This window comes from Phyllostomus hastatus, unplaced genomic scaffold (genome assembly GCF_019186645.2).
Source record: "Phyllostomus hastatus isolate PE091 unplaced genomic scaffold, TTU_PhHast_1.1 phas_contig_283, whole genome shotgun sequence".
Classification (NCBI taxonomy): domain Eukaryota; kingdom Metazoa; phylum Chordata; class Mammalia; order Chiroptera; family Phyllostomidae; genus Phyllostomus; species Phyllostomus hastatus.
The window spans coordinates 3,470,960-3,495,185 of NW_025333833.1; the positions used below are offsets into that span (position 1 = coordinate 3,470,960).

General features: G+C 42.5%; 1 protein-coding gene across 2 annotated transcripts in view; it reads right to left on the minus strand.

Annotated features, from left to right (window-relative positions):
* The window catches only part of KIFAP3 (kinesin associated protein 3), a 103,996-nt gene that overhangs the window by 73,531 nt on the left and 6,239 nt on the right, over positions 1 to 24,226 (minus strand). For both annotated transcript variants that reach the window (XM_045838758.1, XM_045838759.1), the window contains exons 3-10: positions 22,953 to 23,107; positions 20,348 to 20,403; positions 19,656 to 19,797; positions 16,088 to 16,187; positions 14,895 to 15,019; positions 12,364 to 12,462; positions 10,038 to 10,216; positions 1,779 to 1,941 (exon numbers count right to left, since the gene is read on the minus strand). In XM_045838758.1, the coding sequence (XP_045694714.1) occupies positions 1,779 to 1,941; positions 10,038 to 10,216; positions 12,364 to 12,462; positions 14,895 to 15,019; positions 16,088 to 16,187; positions 19,656 to 19,797; positions 20,348 to 20,403; positions 22,953 to 23,107 (1,019 nt within the window). The remainder of the gene's footprint in view (positions 1 to 1,778; positions 1,942 to 10,037; positions 10,217 to 12,363; positions 12,463 to 14,894; positions 15,020 to 16,087; positions 16,188 to 19,655; positions 19,798 to 20,347; positions 20,404 to 22,952; positions 23,108 to 24,226) is intronic.

A 24,226-nucleotide genomic window follows, 5' to 3' on the forward strand; every position in this document is an offset into this window, starting at 1 on the left:
AATTTTTTTCATCCTCGTACACCGAGAATCTGGCCTAATATTTGATATAGAATTCTGTTAGATTTATGATAAATGGGGGGGTCACAGTCTTAAATTCAAGACCCATCAATTTTACTTTTAAAGTTTTTCTGTTTCTTCACAAAATGTTTGTATCACTTTGGTTTCCCAAAAACAATTTCCTCAACAGTTTCTTCTAAAATGTGTAACAGAAGTCCTATGCAATATTTGTGGATTGGCCCATTAACCAAACATTCTTGGACTAATAGACTAGAAGTTTTCCTATTCTGAGAAAAGAGTAAGAAGTAAGTTAAAACTGTTTTTAAAGATTTTATTTATTTATTTTTAAGCAGAGGGGAAGGTAGGGAGAAAGAGAGGGAAAGAAGCATCAATGTGTGGTTGCCTCTTGCACTCCCCCTACTGGGAACCTGGCCCACAACACAGGCACATGCCCTGACTGGGAATCGAACCAGTGCTGCTTTGGTTCCCAGGCCAGCACTCAATCCACTAAGTCACTCAATCCACTGAGCCACACCTGCCCCCTTATTTTTAGGGGGACTTGCAGTGGATTTTTTACCACAGCTCTGTCTGCTGTACTTACCCATAGCCCACTTACTACCACTACACACAGCGGCTTACTGGAGCAGTGAACAAACCCACCTTGGGCAGCAGAGAGCCCTGAGCTGGAACCTGAGCTCTGCTTTTTGTCAGCTGTGTGACCCTGAGTACAGACCTCAGATGGGGATTCGGCAAGACAATGCCATTGAAGCATAGAGCTAATTGCCTGGCACAGTGAACGTTCAATAAATCTGAACGCTGGTATTACAAAGAAAATAATGAAGATGTCAATAAGAGGTTGGATTCCTAGATATGAGATAGCAAAGAATAAATTTAACCTTGAAATCATTCCACTACTATCCCATTACTATTGGAAACTGTTAGAAAACATTTGACTATAAATGAACGCTACAAAACAAGAATGAAACTGCAGTACTGACACAAATCATCTTTAAACACATGTAAGAATGTGCTTTCCGGTTAGTAAAGACAATCGCACTCCTGTAGAAGGAAACAGCGGACGAGCAGGCACTTGGGCATAGAAAGGGCTCATTTAGGGACCTGCGGGGGACTCGGCGTGGACAGGGTACAAAGTAAAGCATGTGGCAGAGAGCAGCAGGTGCCCACAAGGGCGGACGGTGAAGGTCAAGGGTTCACAACACTCTGCTAAGAAGCTTTATGTGAGAGCACTGAGGAACTGGCACTTGAATCCATCCTTGCTATATCGGGAGCCTGCTAACAGCTAAAAGAGATTATCTACAAACCGAATTCTCCAACACAGTGTTTTCTAACTCACCCTTTAAAAAAATGCCCTTTTCTACTCAATGACCAAAAGGCTCACCAAATTTGTGCATCTGTCAGAAGTATTTTAAAAGCATGGCAGCATATAAAGAACTGAAATCATACGTGCATTTTTAAAAACTGCTGAAGAGAAAATAATTTTCTCTTCTTGCCTCCCTGGGAGTCGTTTACAGCTGCACTTTGGTTTCCCTCTCACGTGGGCAAACAAAGTCAGGGTTCACAGTTTCTATTCCGGTGCACTTCCCAGCACCATGGGAATCCTGGCACAGGCCAGTTTTCATTCATTCCGTTTATTTTTAAGCTCCTAATCAAAGGACACACACGGAACAATTTTTGTTCAGCCAACTTTCAACATGCAGCTCAACTTTCCAGTGATGCTGGAAATTCCAAGCAACACCGCCATTAATTTTTAACCATCATACCTAGGAGAGCGGTGAGCTTGGGAAGCAGTCCGACTTGCACCATCTTATTCCTCAGTCCTGTGTCAAAGGACAGGTTCAGGAGAAGCCGGAGTGTGATATTCAGCAGGTCTTCATGCTCGCAAGGGACCATTTTCACCAGCTTTTCAACAATATCCATCTCCACCTACGTAGAATGATAACACAGGTGCAGTGAGGGTCTGCTGCACGCAGAGACAAAAAGGTCGCAGATAATCACCTTTTCACTGTCCCCGAAGTAACTGAGTGTTAACCTGCACAGTCATGTCAATCTATAAGCGTTCGAGGAGAAAATATATACTTCCACATCATCCTTCATCCTTCACAGAACAGCACCAAGCGGACGACAAATGACACCGGCTTCCTGAAAACACAGTGAGTGCCACCTACTAAGTGCCGGCCCTGGGCCAGAGCAAACAACGTCCCGTCTTGGCCTTCCAGGACTCCAGTCTAAAAAAAGAGCAGACGAACTGAACAAATAATACCACGCAATGAAAGTGGAATGCGCCCAGTGCTCTGGAAGTGACACAGAAGGAAGCACTGAGCTACCTGGAAGGACAGAAAAGACTTCAAATGAGAAACAAGCTCTTTGAAACGGGTGACCATGTGCTCACTGGCTGAGAGAGAAGGAGCAGCCAGGGGATAGGCGCTTGGGCATGAAAGCTTGTAGGGGGACCGCTGTGCTCTGGCACGGCCACCGTGTGACGTGTGTGGGGGCGTGGCAGGCGCCCCCAAGGGCAGGCACTGGACAGACCACAGCGAGCTTTCACGGCTCTGCTAAGAGGTGTAACACTGTTCTACAGGCAGGGGGAGCCTGGAATGGTTCTGAGCTCGGCGGTGGTACGCTCAGACCAGCGACATGAAGACGAGTGCACCAGCACACACACACCTATGTGCACACATCCCGCACGCGGACGGATGCACAGGGGCGCCGCACAGGCGGAGACGGAAGGCGAGCACGGACGAACACGCTGCACTGGAATCAGCGTTTGGGTCAGAGGAAGGGCATCGAGACTGATGAGGAGAGAACCACCCGAGAGCTGCTGAAGGCACCCGGCCGCACCCTGCGCATGAGGCACAAAGAGGAAGCCCCGAAGAGGACCTTCAGGCTGAGGGTCCTGAGACCGCCCGCAGGTTCAGCGACTTGCCAGGACTCGCAAGACTGGCCTAGAGTCATGTTCACGGCTCCCAGCTATTACAGCGGAAGGATGGCAAGTAAGATCAGAAAAGGAAGAGGCACACGGAGGCCAAGTCCGCAGGAAACCAGGTGGAAGCTTCCTGGAGCGCTCTCGCCCAGCATGGAAGGGGATGGAGAGGCGGTGCCGAGGTTTCCACTGGGCACAGGAACCCCCGGCCCGGCACACACCAAAACTCCAGCAGGTGTGAGGCACGCACCACTAAAGGGGGCCGTTCCACGTGGCGTGGGAAGGTAGCTCGGCCTCCACGTGGAAAACCAGTGGGGAGCGAGTCAGCACACAGGACCACGGCCGCGGAGAGGTTCTCCAGTGGGGAATCAGGCCTGCACTGCACCTGGGCTGCTGTGAGACTTGCTTTTGCTAAAACTCCCTCACCCTGGATTGAGGCAGCAAATGTTTACTGCACATCTCTAAAGTAACTTCCTAAAATCTGAGCTAAACCTCTCAACTGTGAAGTATAACCAGTCCAACCACTTCTCCCTTTGATCTGTAACATCCTTCTCTTTGAAGTGATTAGCAACATTCTTTCCTCTGTTACCCATAAAAGGTAATCCCCCGCAGCGAACCTATGCATAGTACATGAGGACCATCTTGGATGTAATGGACCCAGAGAAGCAATAAAAGCCTGTCCAGGCAGGGGCCGGGGCCCTGTCCCTCTCTCACTCAGAGAGTGGCCATGCTGTCCCCTTTTCTCCACAGGACTTCCGTAGTCCGTGTGTATATCGGCTCACAGCCGCCACAACACACGGGTCCTGCCGGCTGGGATCCGCATCACACCACGCCGCTGGGCGACGGCTCAGGACACAGGAAGCCAGCCTCACGAGTGGGGGAGAGTGGAAGCATGGCGGCCAGCCCAGAGGCCCGAGCCACGGGCCATGCCTGTGAGAGGGCCTGTGCAGGGAGCGTGGTCTCAGGCCCCTTTTGCACCCAGCCAGCTGGGCGGGCGTGGGCGCCAGGGATGGCGCTCGGCACGCTGGGAGCAGGAGCAGGACACGGAGGGCGCGGGCTGCATCAGCTTCCATCACGTTTAACTTGAGGTGACGCTCAGAGGGCCCAGGGAGACCCGGGAGAGTCAGGGGAGAGCCTGGGCTGCGAGGAGCAGCGCAAACTCCGGGTCGAGGGCCACCAGCTGTGCCTCGTCTCGTTCGTACAACTCAAGAGCTAGAGATGCTTTTCGATTTTTGCATTTTCTAAATGGTTGAGAAAAGTAAATGACGAGCGTGTCGTGACGCATGAAAATTACCTGCAGTCCCAGCTGCGGTCTCCCCACACACCATCTGGCCGGACCACAGCCGCGCCCACCGGCTCACAGGCCACCTGCGGCAGCTGCAGCGTGCGGCGGCAGAGCGCGACCGTGGGACCCCCAGGCCCAAAGCACTGGCTGTCTGGCCCCTCATGCAGAAAGTCTGCTGACCCTCCCAGCTCTGAGACTGTAACTTTGCCCTGAGAGAGCTTGTCTGAGAGTGTGGGTCACAGAGGACAGAACTGATTTAGCAACAGAAGCCCTGTATTCACATTCTTATGGCAGCAATCAGAAAAAGTTGGCTATAAAAAATTTATCTTTGTTACAATGCAATGGCTAAAAAGGAAATGCTATATAACTATATAATTTTTGATCATTACTAAAAGGTTTATGAATTATCTTGCTCTACTTTTTCTTCTTTTAGAAGTATAAAGCATTTTAGCCCTGGCTGGCGTAGCTCAGTGGATTGAGCGTGGGCTGGGAACCAAAGTGTCCCAGGTTCGATTCCCAGCCAGGGTACATTCCTGGGTTGCAGGCCATAACCCCCAGCAACCACACATTGATGTTTCTCTCTCTCTCTCTCTCTGTCTCTCTCTCTCTCTCCCTAAAAATAAAAATAAATAAAAATCTTAAAAAAAAAAAAGAAGTATAAAGCATTTATTTGTGTCACCTTTCCCCTATCTTTTTTGCAGCTGTTCGCTGACCCTGCAAACACCACATGGGTAACGGAGCCCTGGACACACCTTCGCCCTTGCACTCCACGCCAGGAAGCGACCACGACTTGTTCAAATGCTGAACTGACCAAACAACAACAATTTTCCCTTCAGGCCGAGACCTGCCCGCCAGAGCCCCCCTGCTGTCACCCCCGGGAGCTCTTCGCTACCAAGTGCACATGCGTCTGGACAGACTCTCCGACTCCCATCGCCCTGTCTCCGGGGCTGGCTTGTTAAAAAGGCCGGGCCGGTCACTCATCCGTCAACTTCCCACCACAATTTCCTCGGAGGCCAGGGACGGAATGTGTCACATTTATACAGAACGGCAGCTCTGTCACTGGCTTCATTGATTACAATGAATCAATGCTTTTCCAGATGTTTGTTCATTCAACAAATACTTCTTAGCTGAGCCCTGCGGATGTGCTGGCGAACGAGCAGGAGGCGGTTCCTGACTTTGGTGGAGCTGCGTCCTGGAGGGAGTGAAGCTCGGGGAGAGAACGCCCGCAGGGTCACTTAACTGTGACTGCGGGACTGGTGCACAGGACGGGGACAGCGCCCGGAGAGAACACAAGGCCCGAGCCCAGCCCGACCTGAGCACGAGGAGCTGTCAAGGAAGCCTCCTCTGGGGAGAAACAGCCTTCTGGATGAACGGAAGTCACCCGAGGGGCATCAGCCTAGACTTCTGCACTGAGTGACGACGTCTTCCAAAGATCAGACATGGAACAAGAGCTGGTTCTCTGAAAATATCAGTAATAGTGAGACACCACTAAACCGCTAAAAAAGAGAGAGAACAAATTACCAATATCAATAATGAAACAGGGAAATTACTTCAGAATTCCGGATTTTAATGACATAAGAAAAAAAGTTTGAGCCCTGGCTGGCGTAGCTCAGTGGATTGAGTGCGGGCTGAGAACCAAAGCATCGCAGGTTCGATTCCCAGTCAGGGCACATGCCTGGGTTGCAGGTCATGGCCCCCAGCAACCGCACATTGATGTTTCTCTCTCTCCCTCTTTCTCCCTCCCTTCCCTCTCTAAAAATAAATAAATAAAATCTTTTAAAAAATGGAGCAATCAAGTAAAAAAAAAAGAAGAAAAAAAGTTTGAAAAATTCCTTGGAGAACACAGACTCCAAAGCTGCCATCAAAGAGAAACAGAGAGCCCACGCAGACTTGTGGGTGTTCGAGAAACGCAAAGAAAGGAAACTCCAGGCCCAGATGCCTTTTTCCTGGTGAATTCTATTACACATTTCAGTACAAGTAATACCACGTCCACACAACCCCTTCCTGAAATACTGAAGAGAAAGTGCTTCCCAGCTCATTCTATGAGGCCACAGTTACCCTAACAGCAAAACCAGACCAAGACAGAATAAGAAAACTATAAACTAGTAAGTCCTCATAAACACAGACACAAAAATCCTCCATAATATGTTACCTAATCAAATGTAGCAATGTATAAAAACACAATATATCATGATTAAGTGGTGTTTATTCCCTGAATGTGACTGGCCCAACATGTAAAAGTCAATCAATGTGCTCTGGCTGGTGTGGCTCAGTGGAATGAGTGCCGGCCTGTGAGTCAAAGGGTCGCTGGTTCAATTCCCAGTCAGGGCACATGCCTGGGTTGCAGGCTGGGTCCCCAGTGGGGGATGTGCAAGAGGCAACCACACACTGATGTTTCTCTCCCTTTCTTTCTCCCTCCCTTCTTCTCTCTAAAATAAATAAATATTTCTCAATCAACACAGAAAAGGCATTTGACAGAATCCAACGCCCATTCATAATAAGTCTCAATAAACTAGAAGCAGAACAGAACTTAAACAGATGAAACATCTACAAAAACTCCTACATAACATTATACTCAATAGTAAAAGACACCGCTTTCCTCCTAAGGTCAGTAACGAGGCAGGGGAGCCCACTCAGGGAATTCCTGTCCACCACCGCACCGAAGGGCCCCTCTCCAGTGTTCAGAAAATCCCCCAAACCCACGACAAGCCACTCCAACTGAAGAGTGAACTTAGCAAGGCCACAGGCACACGGTCACTACACAAAGATCAACTGCATTTCTAAACGTGTCCATCACAAAGGGTGGCTACTGGACTCGGTGCAGTGGTCATGCAATGCCTACCTTGTAGCATGCATAAAATTAACTAAAATTGCATGGATCACAGACTAAAATAAAACAGCAACAATACAAATCCTAGAACACTCCTGGAAGAGAACATAGAAAGAAATCTTTGTGACCTAAGTTAGGCAAAAATGTCTAAAACACACCACCACAATAAAACCCATTAAAGAATTCCTTGATATACTGACTTCACAACAATTAAAACCTCCTGCTCTTCACAGGAGAAAGAGAAGACAAGCCACAGAAAGGGAGAAAATACCTGCAAAACATGTAACTGATAAAGGATGTATTCGAACTACAAAAAGAACTCTCAAAAGTTCATTAAGAAAATAAGCAACCCAAGGAATATATACCTTCTCTGTTGTTACTCTTAAAATCATATTCTAATATGACTTATTACCATTTCGTTTTACTGTATTAAAATTAAGAAATATAAAATATGATTTAAATGACTAATTAAAAGATTTTTTTAAGGTAAACTAAATTTCCTTTAAAATATGGAACTCTAAAAGCAAGGTCAGTACTAGTTCACAACAACAGTAAAATGAGCGCATGATTTAAATATATAATACAACCTCACAAATAGATCGGCCATCCCTCCCCACCCCCCTTTTTAAATAAAATTGCTACAGGCTTCATCTGTTACTAATTACATTAAGTAATATTTTTCTCTTGAAAAAGTAACATTATACACTGGTGTTATAGAAAACTTCATCATAAAGCAACCTGGAGAGTTTTATTAATTAATTTGTATTTCCACTGCGCAGAATGGAAAGTAAAATTGCGAGGTAGTCCATTCAGATCATTACACACGCGACACAGCCTCCCAATCGTGTCTTTCGGGTTTATAAAAGCCCAATCCCAAAAGCTAAATTTAGTCATTGTCTCCATATGCAATGCCCTCTCAATTCTATATCTACTAAATGGAATATATAGTCAATTCTTTACCAAATGTTCTATACAAAGTGTTGGCTTATCAACAATCTATCAGTAAACTTATTTCAGCCTTTAAGTAATTCTTTTTAGTGTTTCTGACATCCATTTAAAAATTGCTTATACTTAATCTTGCTGATGTTTAAAAAAACACCATGAAATAAAGACAAGATATTTTTTTGCCCTGGAGGCAGAAAGGAGGGGGAAGCATGATACCTGGAGATCTTTCTTTGAGCGAATTACTTCACCTCTCTGACCCTCTGCTACTTCATCTGCAAAGTTAGGACGTAACTCACTAAATCTGAACAAAGATATAAGGCCCGTCAAGCTCTAAAAATCCCATTTTTATACAATGCCCTTAAATAAAATGCATTTCTTCCACAATAAAAGATGAAATGCACACTGTCTACAGTAAAAATCTGGCTAATCATTCCTATGTGTGAATTACCTTGTCTGAACCTCCGGTTTTCCTCCTTAATAAAGAGTGAGGTTTGATGAGGCAACTTATATTCTCAATTTATGATCTTACCAGATATTATTTTTGAAATGATTTTGACAAGCATATAAGAAGTATATTAAATGCATATTTAATTAATATATAGCAGACACATGCTGATGATAATCAATTTAAATTTTGTGAACATACTACTAAAGGCAAACTTAATCTAAATACATAAATGAAGGACTATGCTTCAACTTAAAGCAAGGGGGAGCGGCTGTTTAGCCACACTCTAATTCCTCAGGAGTAAATATATCATTATGTCGTCATTCTTCTTAAGATCAATACATTAAAAAATTATTTTGACTAATCTTTCTCAAGTAAATTCAATCTTAAAACAATATCAAGCATAAGGTAATCATCAATAATTATATACTAATGATAAAGGTAACAGACACTAGACGTCTGCGGGTAAAATGAGTTTCACGTATTTCAAGTTTCAGAATTGAAGGCACTTATTAAAGCTGATAAATGGGTCTCAGGTTTTCAAAGAGCATCCCGCACCATTTAATAAGCATAAGCTGCTTCCTCCTTCATCTGATTTTTCAAAAAGGGTAGGAGGCAGCACTGCGTGTTTGGACCGTCTGACGGAGCCCCCAGTCACGCCAACAACACACCATGACACGATGACTTGTGTCAGCATGCAGTTCCAGCACGGGCCTCCGTGGAATTAAGGCCGATGAGCCAATAATTCCATTTCTAGGAATAGATCCTAAGAAAATAATCAGAAGTATAGGCAAAGATACATGTATGAATGTATACGTGAAGAGTTATTTATAATAGCTAAAATTACAGACAACTTAAATATCTGAAAACAAGGCAAAGTCAATGTCTGACCTATTTAATATAATATTGTTCTAACAAAGACTATTTAATAACATGGAAAAGGTGGGTCATTTTTATTCTACCTTTCTATATTAGTATGTCTGTATTATACATCTTTTTTCGAAAGGGGAAACAGCACACAATTAACTTGTACGTGGGAAAGGCCACGGCAGCGGTGCCACCTACGGGGGCGAACGGGGCCTCCCGCGAGAATCCAAACACGCCCCGAGGAGGGTGAGGAGAGAGGGCCCGGACTGCCGCGCAGGCCCCTGGAAGGGGAGGAGGAACGCTCACGCTCACGAAGGAGCATCAGCGACCAGAACGGGCACAGGCAGAAGGAAGAGACGAGGCTGAACTGGAATGCCGCACGCCGGTATCAGAAATGCAGGAGAAAGCGATACTTCGGGGGCAAATAATGCAAGGCCAGATGACCCTAAAGCACAAGCTTAAGTTTAAATTACTTTCTATACATTGTGTTTAATATAAAAACATTCATTCTGTCCAATACTAGGAAAAGATTATCTTTTTCTATGAGCTTCAACTCTCTGGAGTGTTAAGCAATACGAAATGCATTTCCTCAAGAAACCATTTGAGGGAGCACTGCTTTTGTTAAATTTCCACTCAGAACTGCCTCCGCAGGGGGATGACGTGTCTACTTTCTATCAAAATATTTTAACTTGAGGATGGCAACACGGACGGCTCCAGTGTACGTTACCATGTCATTTTTGTTCTCCATAAAAATGCTGAGTTTCTTCAGGAAGGACACGACGAGGATGAGCAGCTCGAAGTTGTCGCGGTCCAGCGCCTTGACCAGCATGTGCACGATGTTCTTGTTGCGCATCTTCAGCTCCGTGCGCGTGTCCTCCGCCAGGTTCAGCAGCAGGTACAGGGCGACTGCGGAGGCGAGCACACGAGCACTGAGTGACGGGCCGGCTGCGTCGGTCCTCAGCAAACCTTTCCTACCCGCCCAAGTGGCAGACGTAGTTCTTAGAGGGAAATGTATTATTTAAAAAAACTAACCATCTATTACTTCACTAGAAACCACTTACTGTTATTGAGTGATATGTCACATAAAATAAAACATACATTCTTAGGACAGTGAGGACACAATAACCAAAATAAGAGTGATTCCTACCTTCTTGCAGTTTAGAGCTTAAAAGTAATCAAATAGCAGTTAAAAGTGTATGTCAGCAAGTAATAAAATGGGCAGATGGGAAAAACAACTTGATACATGCAGAAAAGAAGGTAAAAGTTCAGTAACTTGGGGCTGTTATGTTAAAAAGAGCAATAATCCAAAATGTATTGTACAATTAGGGCCGTATCTGAGGACACTAAAACATTTTTCATTTTCAAAAGCTTCAGAGTTAAGACTTGAAAGGCTTCCATCAGAATTATGCAGGCTATTTTGGTCAATATAATCTTTTCGCTCTCCTATGGCCTTGATTTTATTCATTATTTTAATATTTCATTTCATATATTCTTACAAACCGTCTCTAAACCCTTATGAATAGAAGAAATAGATGCAAAATATTAAATATATTTAAATAATATATATAAATATTAAATCTATTTAACAAATATTTGAGGTGGAAAGGCAATTCCCACTAATTAAGCACTTACTGTATGCCAGGCATTACACTAGTTGATATGGAAATAGTAACCCACTTTTTTCTTAAAGTGGCGTCCAAACTGGATTTAGTCCACCCACATGCGACGTAATCACTGACATATTTGGGTTTACATCTAACATCTTGTCACGTGTTCTACTTTTATTGACTTTACTGGGATGACACGGGCTAGTAGAATCACATAGGTTCCGAGTGCACAGTTCTGTAACACACGATCTGCGTGCTGCGCTGTGTGTTTATCACCCCAAGTCCAGTCTCCTTCCGTCGCCATGAATTGGACCCCCTTTACTCGTTTCTGCCCCTCCCCCTCCTCTCCCTCTGTAACCACCATTTACACACACACACACGCACATGCACACACACACACACTGTAATATTATTCCTCTATAGAGAGAGGATATTCTGCCATTTGCGGCAATACAGGTGGGCCCTGGGGGCGTTATGTTAAGTGAAATAAGTTGGACAGAGAAAGACAGATACCGCAGGTTCCCGCTTCTCTGCAGAGTCTGACACAGTTGAACTCAGGGCAACAGAGAGCAGGTGGGTGGTTTCCAGGGATGAAGGTGGGGGAGGGGGGAGACACTGGCCAAACGGTGCAGGCTTTCCGTTATAAGGTGGGTGCGTTCCAGGGGCCTGACGCGCAGCCCTGGGACTGGAGTTGGCGCTGCCGTGTCGGGCGGGTGAGGATCGCCGAGAGGACTTCAGTGTCCTCCCCATAACAGCACCAGGTGGTGACTCCCTGAGGGGGATGACGTGTCAGCTAACCTCACGGTGACAAACACTTTGCAGTATCTCCATGGATCGAACCATCCCACTGATACTTTCAACTTGTACAATGTTATATGTCAATTATAGCTCAGTAAAGCTGAAAAAATTGAGTTGGGTACAAAGCAGAAACTGAATGTACACTTGAAAGCCTGGATCATTCTCACTCATCTTCCCAAGACTCTGCATGTCAGGAACAAGAAACCGTACTAGGGAACATGCTCATCTCTCAGTGAACGCCACCCCCCGACCCCGAAGATGACTATCTTTTATTAAAGAGAATATTTTGAAAACTTTCATATCTTCTGTGAAAGCAACAACATAATTCACTATGTAAGTATATCAGGGTTTGAGAGACAAGATCCTTATTATTGAAAAAGTCACACAATGGATTAAAAATCATCTCTGAGTAAATAAATAACAAGCATCTATACATTTAAAAACTGAATGGGCCTTTTGGTGGAAACCAGTAGAGCAAAATTTAAAACATTATTACCCATGCTAAAGACAAAAGAACTTGTATCATATTAAAATGTATAAAACTCTCAATTATTCTGGTATTAGATTTACTGATCTGACAAAAAAATGGAACAAACTAAACGCAGAGCAAGCACTTTGCCATTTTTCTCAGTGTTTAAGAATTCATACCTCGTAAGAGCTGTTCCTGTTTCACCACAAGCCCCTGGTACTTTTTAAAGGTTTTTTCATACTCTTTCCTCAAGGTCTGGTTTTCGGGGTCTTCGTCAAGTAAGCAAGTTAAGGATCATGCACTCTCGCTGAAGCAAAGAAACCCCACGAGAACGGTCTGGCATGCAAACTGTGTTCCCTCTCGCAGCAGCGCGACCGGACCAGGTGCTCTGCGCGGTCACCGTGTTCCGGTGTCACAGCAGGACTTCCCAGCTCGGGGTTCGAGGATGTGCTTGGAGTCCTCGGGTGGACGCATGTTTGGGCTTCGCCGAACACGTGAATCCCCAGAAATCACATGCAAATATTCTATGTGTATCCACAAGCCTCTAACTTCCAACAGATTAGCAAATGGATCCATGTACCAAGAAAATGACTGCATTAGAGAATGACATAGTCCATAAAAATGCTGGATCCCTCTTAACAGAGATGCCCAGAATAGTGAGGAGACAGGGACTGGGTTTAAAACTTTTGACCACCCTCTTCAGAACAGATGGCAAAAAAGAAATATTCCATAATTAGAGATAAAGAAATAAATATCCCAAAATAAAAAAGAAATATCCCCCAATATTTGAATTTTGTCGACTTCTGATTATGGCTCCAAACAGTGCCCTGGACACCTGCGGAAACAGCCAGTTACTTCAGCCTGGCTTCCGATCCCCAGACACTCACAAGTCTGCTGCTGAACGCTACTTGCGTCAAACACAAGGGAACTTAAGACAATAAAAAAGCAGTATTTTAGAACAAATGGCCAGAATTCTGATAGGTTATTTTTTATTGATTTTTATATCCTCACCCAAGGGTATGCTCATTGGTTTTAGAGAGAGGGGAAAGGACCAAGAGAGGGAGAGAAACACTGATGTGAGGGAGAAACGTCAATAGTCGCTTCTCACACGTGCCCAAACAGGGACCGAACCCCGAGCCTGGGCATGCGTCCTGACTGGGAACTGACCCTGCCACCGTTCGGTCCCCAGGCGGTGCTCCAACAACTGGGCCACACCGGCCAGGGCCTGACAGGTCACTTCGTACTCCTTCGGTTACTGCCATCCGTTGGTTCTAAGACACGTTTTCTCACACCACAACATTTCCAGAATTTGGACGTGTCTTATAATCCGTGATGTGCCATAGTTTCACTGGAAGCATTTTTTCCTTCATTAGTGGTTCGTAAGTAAAGGTATGCCTTACAACCAATGGTGTCTCACAGTTATAGGGATACGGTATGTCCTAAAATATCACTTCTTATCACCAAACAATTGCAATGTATAAATAAGTGGTAGGGAGAAGTTCCATTAGTGGTCCTCTGTGTACCCTCTGCAGTTTAAATGAATTTTAGGTACATTCAACAGACTTGGGACTCCAGAAAGAATCTAAAATCTTCAGGATCTCTGGTTGTCCATGTAGTTAGGGCAACACCTATCTAGATGTTGGAAGCTTATAACATGCACACAATTTAAACCACGAAAGAGCCCAATTAAGTCAAGGCTTATGCGTGTGTGAGGATGCATTTTCATAGTGTCTTGGGGATTCCATGAAGAAGAGGCAAAACACGCAATACTCCGCACAACAGGAGTGATATTTTTACTTTTGTCTAAAAGAGATCAATAAATTCGGGGCATGCAGGAAGGTTACTGTTATGCGCTGTTGATCTGCAAAGCATGTCACATATGGACAGATGAATAGGCCAGAACTTTAGCCTAGAAGAATGAAGTTGTAGAGGCAATGTGACAAGTAGCTTCAAATATAAGAACTGTGGTGTTGAAGAAAACAGCCTTATTCTACATTGCTTCAGTGTGCAAGACAGAACCAACAGAGGAGGTTATTGGGAAGTGGGCTTCAGCACACAGCAAAGAACGTTATAATACATAGAATGCCACATCACAGAATGAGCTAAATCCATAAGTCAGTGACACCGGTAAAGAGGAGACTAAATAATTCATTTGTAAGGAGAGTTGCCGAAAAAGTTCCTGTACTGGAAGACAGGTTAAAATAGATGATTTTAAGGTTCCTTTCACACATTCTATCATTCTGCATGCCTCTCAAATCTGTGTGTACTAAGAAAAGCATTTTTGTGCTTAAGTAGAAAAACAGAGTCTAAAACTAGCTTCATCACCAAGGCAACGCCCACTCCAGTCGAAGCCCCTACTGCAGGAAGAGAACTTTCTGCACAGGCAGCGGTGGCGGCGAGCTGGGCTCCTGCTGACCGCCCGCTAACCGAAGGGTTGGGCGCACATGTAGGCACTTAGGGACGCACCAGTCCAGTGCCCAGGCCCACTGTGTTCTGCCCCCTGTGTCCTATTAACTAGTCAAAGTTGGGAGGAGATAAAAAGTGTATGTCAGACTACATTCATCCTGACAGTTTCGATCTTCATCAACACCCTTGCATTCTTCACATACTGTGAACAAATAAAAAGAAAAAAGAAAAAAACATCCCATCTATCCAAAGCTCATAGCAACAGGCAGTAGCAGTGGGGTGAAAGGCCACTCTAAAAGGATATCGGCTTTCTTCTTCTTAGAAAGTTCTTCTTGCCAAAGCTCATGTCTTTTCAATTCATGATCAATGATATTCATACACAAAGCTCCGATTTTATAGTGAGTGATAAGTCCATGAAACTGAGAAAAGCTTTAAAGAAGAGATTTTAGTACGTATTTAAAGGAGAATGTTTTATGGGTTCAGGAAATTTGTTTTGAGTAAACACTAGTACAAATAAATTCAATACACATATTTCAATAAATACACCCAGAGCATACTAGGAAAACTTGAAATGATGAGATCTCTTTAACTGTATTTTAATATACTACCCTTACCTGAAATGAAATTATTTTTAAGTTAGAAATTAAATAAAACACATTTATGATTAACCATTTTAACTACTCAGATACTGTCAAAATAAATTTTTAGACTACCGTCTAACACAACTGATACTATAACAATACTATTATGAAATAAAAATCATACCAAAGAAAAAACTAGTAAACTATTAGCAATTAGGTTTTGCATGTTTCCTAGATAATTCATTCATCCAAGTATTAATTCAGTAAATATTTATTTGCTAATGCTGACACATTTTTAGAATAGAGGAAGGCAATTCTCTAGAAATTAGCTAGAAACTTTTTACAATGTCTCAATAAACTACTTTCTAAAGAACATATGTGTAAAATAATATATATGAATGTACAACAGATAAGTTTGCACACACTCATGCGTGTATGTGTGTAAGAAACAACATTCACTGGCACTTAATCTGGGTCAGGCTTTCTTCTGAAAACGATCTGAAAAGGGTGCTACTATCATTACCCACAGCTTGCAGGTGAGGAAACCGAGGCACATGAAATAATGTGACCAAGATCACGCAGTTAATAAGTAATCAACAGTAGGACCGACATCCAAATCGAGAGTCTGCGCCCATAGCCCACACTCTCCAACTCTAAGGGAGCACACCGCCCTACGCTGTGTACGCGAGTGTGCACAGACATGCGTGTGCGGGTGTACATGCTGGGTGAGTGCAGGCTGAGTTAACGACCCAACGACAGAGGGGACCGAGCTGGAAACAGAGTCAGAGCTCGGAGGCAGAGCACGGGCAGACACACAGAAGACTGAGCGCACCAATGATCTAAAACCGAAACCAAGGTCACGGACAGAGAGACAGACAGACAGACGAGGACTCTGTTTCCGAACGCTAACGCGTACCTGGAGAAGCAGAAGAAGATGTAGATGATGTTCGTGGCCAACTCCACACTGTGCTTCCAGTCTTCCCTCAGGACTCTGGCCAGCGCTCCCAGGGCGGTTTCTACAGGGCAAGAGGACGCACGCAAATAGTCACTCGCCTTGCTTCTGGCATAAAGGAGGATTGGTTTTAAATGTCTACTTATTAATTAATAACAAAGCTAAGGGAGAACTGGGACAAAAAAGTAGGATGCTTCTTTCCAACACAGAAAGCTATTTTTAAAACTTCAATCAAACTTTTACTTAAAAACTTGTAAAACACAGCTTTAAGTCTATTCCTGTAAACAGAAAAATAAAATATAATTTAGATAAAGTAATAGGAGTATATTTTGGGTGACAATAAAGTAATAAGACCATTTATTTCCTGAACCGAATTTCCACTTGTAATCTTGCTACAGCAGAACCAATTTTTTTCCTTTATTAACATCTGATTTAAGGTGTTTGTGAATAAGTAAAAAAACTAGAACAACACTAAAAAAATAATGAGTAGTTTAGCAGGCAAACACTAGCTCCATTAAAGCAAATTAATAACCAAATAAAACTTATGCACAGAAAAATGTTTAATATTTTAATATTATGTTAAGCTGATGCCAACAGACATAAATAAAACAAAAAATCTTTAACAAAATTAGCTTCAGGGTAGATTAATAAACATCCCTGCTAGATTTTTATCTTGAGAAAGGTAAAATTAATGAATTGATTAACAAGAATTACCACATATTAAGTAAACATAAAGTAATGAGACTTTTCAAAATAATGTTGCTATGTGGCTTACCAATTCTTGAAATAATAAAAAAATTAAGCTAATATATGTGTGTTATATATAATTCATAACTCAACTTTCTTGGCACTCAGGATCTATTATATTTCATGGACTGCATTATCAGTATTTATCACTGTAATAAAAGTGTTCAGTTTATTTGAGCTTTCAGGCTATTCAGAGTATGCAACAATAAGAATTCACTATGATATTAATCCACCTAGTAAGAAACTTTTTAAAACAAACTAAAAAAATCCTATAATGGCATTCCATGTTGTTCATATTCACAATGCAGACAGAGTACGTGCAGTACATGCTGGGCTCCAAAATCACTGTAGAGTCAAGTAAGTAGACAGGCAAAGTGTATTAGAGCAAAGACCCCAAAAGTCCTCCTTGACAAAAGGGTCTGGGCGTTCTCCCACCATAACCCAGAGGAACCAGTATTTCATAGAATACTTTGGAAAGTGATGCACTGTGTTGTGAATTTAGGCATAGGTTTAATGACCTACTTCTCAAATTTTATCTCATTTTTCTCCTTTAGTATAGAATAGAGAAACATCTCAATGAAAATACAGCTACAGGAATTCTACATGCGTTATTCAACAAATAGCCAAAAGAAAATTACAGGGTTCACAAAAGGTCAAAATACGAAATTAATTTACAAGTTGAATGCAATCATAACTAAAATTCCATTAGGATTTTTTAGAGAATAGAATAAGGTGATCTCAAAATAATACAAAAATGTACAAACTATACCAGAAAATCACAACTATGGTATCTGCGAGAGGCGGCAGCCAAGCAGCAACTGGAGAGGGCAGGACGGCCTGGCGCCCCCCAAGCCCCTCCTCCAGAGACCAGTCTCTCCCCAACCCACCCGGATGCCTGCAGAACAGCTCCAGTGCAGGGGCTGCTCTCCATGACCTGCCTTACGGCGTGCTCTGCGCAGCCTCACACCCAGGGCGTTTGTGGAAAACTACTCAGGGAGACAAGGCAGTTATGGGCAGCAGCCTGTTTGAGCTAATAAGGGGCTGACCACAATCTTTAAGAGAAATAACTGGAAAAAGGTTTTCATGGCGTCTTTGAAGAGCTCTGACATACTCCCTGAATTCTAGGGGGCCATGCACGTGTGCAGGGAGGTGCACATGCCAGAGAAAGGCCAGAGAAGGACCTACTGTCTCTGACCAACCTGCAGGCAGGCACGCACAAGCCGGAAGTGAAGGGAAGGCTGTGACCTCCCTGCCTGGGCCCCGAAGTCGCGCCCTAACATGCGCAGGGAGTCCCTTCGCCACGGCGGGGCCGCTCAGTGCCAGGTGTTTAAGGGAATCGCTACCCAACCACTAGCCACCATTAAACTAACAGAGTAGAGGATTCAGTGGCTGCACAAAGATAACAGACTTTATAGAAATAGTCCAGGAAACTCACTAAACAAACAAACAGTAAAAATAACAAGTCCTGGAGGGAATGGGAAGCAGATTTTCAGAGTTTCCACAATATTATTTCAAAACAGTTAAGAATACAAAACATGCAAAGAAACAGGCCAGTCTGCCTGCCCATAAGCAGGAAATGCAGCAGTCAGCAGCAACTGTCTCCGAGGAAGCTCAGACGCTGGTCCGGGGAGACAGAGCCTGAAAGTCGACTATCGTAAACATGCCCAAAGAACTACAGGAAAACATGCTGGGAGAATGAAAGAAAAGTGTGAGAAGGTAGGAGAATGATGTCTCACCAAACAAAGAGTATCATGAAGAGAGACACACTATTTAAAAAACGAACTAATCAGAAACTCTGCAACTGCAAAATACAATATCTGAAATAAAACAATTCATTAGAAATCATGTCAGCAGATGTGCACTAGAAAAGAATCAACAAATATAAAGGCAAGTCCATTAAAACTGTCTAGTCTTAGGAACAGAGTGAAAAATAAATACAAACAGAGCCTCGAAGACCTGGGGGACATCAACAAGCACAGTAAAGCACAAAAAAATGGGGGTTCCAAGAGGAGAGCAGGAAAAAAAGTAAAATTAACCTTGAACAAATAACAGCTAAAAACTTCCCAAGTTTGCTGAAAAACATTAACCTGCACATCCAAGAAATTCTGTAAACTTCTAAGCAAGATAAATCCAAAGGCATCAATACCTAATCACATCAAAGTCAGACTGGCAAGAGCCAAAAGCAGAGAAAATGAAAGCCAGCGAGAGAAAAGCAACTCAAGACGTACACAGGATCCTCAACGAGACTACCAGCGACCTTCAGGCCAGAAATCACGGAAGGCAGCGGCATGACAGTCAAAGTGCTGAAAGAAAAACACAATCAACACACAGTTCTCTTCCCAGCACAACTTTGCTTCAAGCACCAAGGAGAAATTAAGCCGTTCCTGAGCAAACGAGAACCGAGAGAATCTGCTGACCCAGGCCTTCCCTGTGGGACACGCTAAGGGGGCCGGTCCTTCCGGCTGCACGTGGCAGATGTCAAAGGCTTCTAGTGCATCTTCGTTGAAACACTAAAAAAGTGTCCCAAGGTAGAAGGAAAAGCACAGCACCATTAATGCTTGATCTCCCTTATTTAAATTAAAGGATTTGTGAGTTCTCCAGAAAATATCTAAATACTATTCTCATGTAAAAAATTTGAAAAAGTACAAAGGTAATGAACAGTTGGGAAATTAGGGCATTCTTCAGTTTAGTACAAATAATTTTAGCTTACTTCTCTAATATAATAAATTTAAAAATCACATTTCGCAATAATTTTCTAACTTTAGTATTTATAAATATAAGTTACCATTTAATAGCAGTTCTTCCAGGTTATCAGGATTTCGAGCAAGTTGCAGGATCAGAGCAGAGCCCCGAACCTTGTCAGGAATATCTTCATATAATAACTCGATGTACTCATCCATGTCATTGATGTTGGCAACCTCATCGATCTGAAACAAAGGAGGAGGAAGACAGTACTTCAAAAGGACAATAGTGCTTCGCAGAGCCACTGTCAAAAGAATGATGGTGTGTGATCAATATATTACATTTTACAGTAACAGACAAGTTTTCAAAGGACTCACAACAGCCATCTTTTTGTAGGGGAGGAGATCAGACCTCTGGGTGCTAGGACTCCAGTACAAAATTATGAACCATGTGATAAAATGGGATGTATACAAGCCCTCAAATTGGTCTATCAATTAAAAATTATTTTAAATGTAACACAAAGTAATTTGTATCACTACAATAGATTAAATATTTCAAAACCTACTGCAATAAGAATATTTAAAACACACCTTTTCTATCAAAATAAGTTGTCTAAAAACAAACCAAGTATTTTTTGCTTTTATCAACTAGATACTTATTTTCTATCTTTTTCAGGTACTTCTAACTTCAGTTACTTTTTAAAATTACACATCTGTGCAATGAGACTGTATGAATCGTTGGTGGTAAAACACACACCTGCCAGTCAGTTTTCTGGTAGATCATATGCAGTCTTACCTCCATTCCTTCAAAAGGAGGTGGATCTTTAGGCTTGCTTGACTTCTCTTTTTTCTCTGTAAAAAAAATTTTTTAATGAGTAGAAGTAGGATTTTAGCATTTCTGAGTAATTTTGATTTTCAGCAACTGATTAACTCTAGCTAAGCAAGGGATCTTAAAACCAAATAGGTTATGAAATAATGTTTTTTTCAATGTATAGAAAAATGCTCATCTGTAATCCATCCATTCTACTGAGGATAAACCAAGGAGAGTATAAACAAATAAAATCAACAAATACTCCCCAAGTTACATCAGGCAGCAATTTTAACTTCCTCCTTGGTTGACTTTTTGGGGAGATAAATAGCCAGACTTGCCAACAGAAGCAAAATAGTCAAGTTTGCTCTATTTCTCCTTCTAATTCGCAGTTAAGGTGGGAACAGGAAAACCAAAAAGGCAAAGAAAAAATGAATTGAGTAATATTAAAACCAACATAAAATTAACAAGGAAAAAGAAATGACTTGAGTGAAGTTAAAAGCTAAAGTGAAGAATAGTTGCTAACTGATTGTTTTAAATAAGTAAAATTTGGATCATAAGTTAAAAGGCAAATGTTTAATATCTGGGTTAATCCTCATTTGCTTCCGAACACAATGAAGAGGTAGCCGAAGGTGCTGAACACAGCTGTGAGCCCTTTGTTACACCCAAATTATTTGATTCATGGCAGAATTTCATTTTCTAACAAAAAATTATCAAAAATACTTCACTGATATGGATCAACCTAAGCAATGCATATACATTAAGTTCCAGTAATACCAAATTTTGATCCTGTCATTAGCAAATGTTTTACATATCATGGAAATTAGCCTTGATTGCTTTCAGAGAATGTTGGCCATTCTATGTAAGATTATGTTTTCTGAAGAGCTAGAGTTTGCCTCAAATAGATAATTTACTTTGACAGTGTTTTTAATTAAGGAAAGAAAAAAATCACTAAAGGTAAAGAACCTATAATCAAATACATATTATTGTTTTGTTTCAATCCCATTTAGGGCAATATTTCTGGCTCTGAAATAGTGAATACCAAGTAAAAATATTTAAGAAAAATAGTTTTAAAAATAAGTATATATTTAATATAGACAGAATTTCATGTTTTCCAGTATTAATATCTATATAGAGAAAGATATTGATTTGACTAATATGACCACATATGATGATATGAAAAATGTCCTCATATTCCCCAAATTTTTGAGGAGGGAGGTGAGGAGACTGATTTACCCTGAAAACACTGAAAGACTGTTCTTTAAAGACACTTTACTATAAATGGCATTAAAATTATATTAATTTCACATTAGTAAAGATCAATTTTAACAATTTTGTACTTCCCACAATAACTACACACACATTACCTGTAAAGAGTGCAGGACTTGCTTTGCTCACTTTGAACTTATTTAAACTATTGAAGATGCTATCTCCCATCGCTTACAGACATCTTAGCAACAGTACTGTAATACGAAATATTTAATACAAAGTCTCCTTGCTATTTCCCTGATAGCACTCATTGCCAGTAATTAATAAGTGTAACCAAGTGTCAGTTATGTGGCTGGAAGCAATCAAGTTCAAAATGCTTCCTTGTGCTTTTAAATAAGTTCACAGCCATCCAATTCACTCAACAAATACCTATTGATCATGTCATATGGGTTAGTAACTCTATTTAGTTAATACAAGTATCACATATATTAGGCACAAGACATTTTATTTGTTATGAATGAAAGAGAAGACAAACTTGGAAAAAAGTTTAAACAAATTTTCTATTTAACTTTTTTGACTTGGTACAATCAACACTGAGGCCTTCATACGTTATTTCCGGGACACCACATTCTGGGACTCATGCACAGTGAGAGAAAGATTTGTTAACAATACCATGAAATGGAACAACTGACCATCCAGTAATCTGAGATGATGCCACATTAAAATGTCCGTGTTTTTACCTTATTTCACTTTTGGTTTAGATTGTTTGAAAATGTCTTCTGTAAGTAAGCAGTCGCTTAGCTCTAATACTTTAACGAGTAGTTCTTTCATGCGGGAATTATAGGTAGAGGAATGTCAGCAACAGGAATGAGAGGAATGTTCGGGAATGAAAGGACAGTATTTCCTAAGACTCATAAAACATATTTTAGGGTAGTCTAAAGCACATGACACATATTTTAACATTTAAATACCTATTTATCCACTCAAGTAACAAACTGTCAATAGAAAGTTTAGAAAACATAAATGTAGTTGGAGAGAGAAAATGTGTTTTCTGCCCAAAATTCTCTCCTTTTATCACGCTACAATCAATAGGACAGATATCTGCTTTTCTACGTGTTATTTCAGCATATGTGTGCGCACACAGAGGAGAAACATGAAACAGAAACATCATTTTGTGTGGAACCACCCAAATATAAAGTGGAACCATCCAGTATGAAGCTCAACATGGAGAAAACTAATATGTTTGACTATTCTTTCACTCACTCGTTCACGGCACTGGCGAACAATAAACAAAAGCAGAAGCAAACCCACCGTTTACCTAAACCACGCGCCACGCAGCCCGACAAGCCCGCCCTCGCCCCGACTGGGCAGAAGCTCCCCTTACCTTTGCCCGACAGGGAGTCGCGGCGGTTCTGCAGGTAGTACAGCAGCTGCTCCACCTCGTTCAGCTTCGAGGGGTGGATGAGCTTGCATTCTTCCACCACCTTCCGCGCCAGGGAAGTTATGTCTGTGTTGGCATTGAGGCTCTTCAGACGAATGCTGCCGGCATATCAGAATTTCCCAACTCAGGTGTTTTTAAAGTAAGCAGTGACTTAAACAATCCTTCTTCAAACAAATAATTTGCAAAGCATTTAAATGTACCTCACATATACTTTTAGTGAAATAGAATAAAATGTGAGATATAATTGGGCATAGAACGATGCAAAGCAACGATTTCCTTTGAGCTGGACAAACACGACAACGAAAGGGACATAAAATGTACGTCTGCCTCCTCTCAGCAGAGGAGCACACTCGGAGGAGAGCTTGCTGTTCTAAAACGGCCTTTCTGGTGGGATGCGGGTAAGTCCGCAGCCGCCGGACATGAGCACCCGCACTGCGGGAGCTGGGCCGCCCCCGTGACTCCAGCCCCAGGCACTGAGGTCTGCCCGTCGGGGACTAGACGCTCTACTGACTGCTTCGGGATTCAGCACTCTCATGGAAATCATGTAGGAAGAAGAAGGAAAGCATTCTTCATTTTAAGAGCTATATGAGGAATCTTGAGGAATATTTCATGCTTGTTAGTACATATAAAAAATAAGCCAGCTTCTTCCTCCTTTTTAATTTAGCCCAGGAGATTCGCTGGAAGCTTAATTAAAAGAGGTTGGTCAGAGTCTGCAGAACTTGCCCATTTACATGAACTCAGGGCACCAGGGAGAGCTATGGGAACATAACACCCAGCTCAGGGTGAAGACTCAGGCCCCTGTTCTCATGCACGGCTGAGACTCAAAAAGAGAAACACAGGAGAGCAGCAACTGCATGGACTCACTTCCTGGCGCAGTGGCCAGGCCCTGGAAAGACATCAGGTGTTGGAGGCATGGGGACAGAGAGCTCAGAAAAAGGTACTGAGCATCTGGAGTCGTCAGCGGTCAGACGCCGGCGGTCTCTCCTGACATGAGTGCAGTGGAGCGACGGAGAAATGACTCACTACTAGCTCTACAGTCGTGCCCAAGCCTGGTCCTCTTAGGGTTCTTCTACCTGGGAGCCTTCACTACCTTCCTTCTGCGTTTAAATCTGCGGCCATGGCTTCTAATGCTTGCAGTGAAGAACCCTGGCAACACTCTGTCCCTTTATCTTCTTTTTTGGGGGGTTGTTTATATTCCTGCCTTTTCAGTTTTTCAA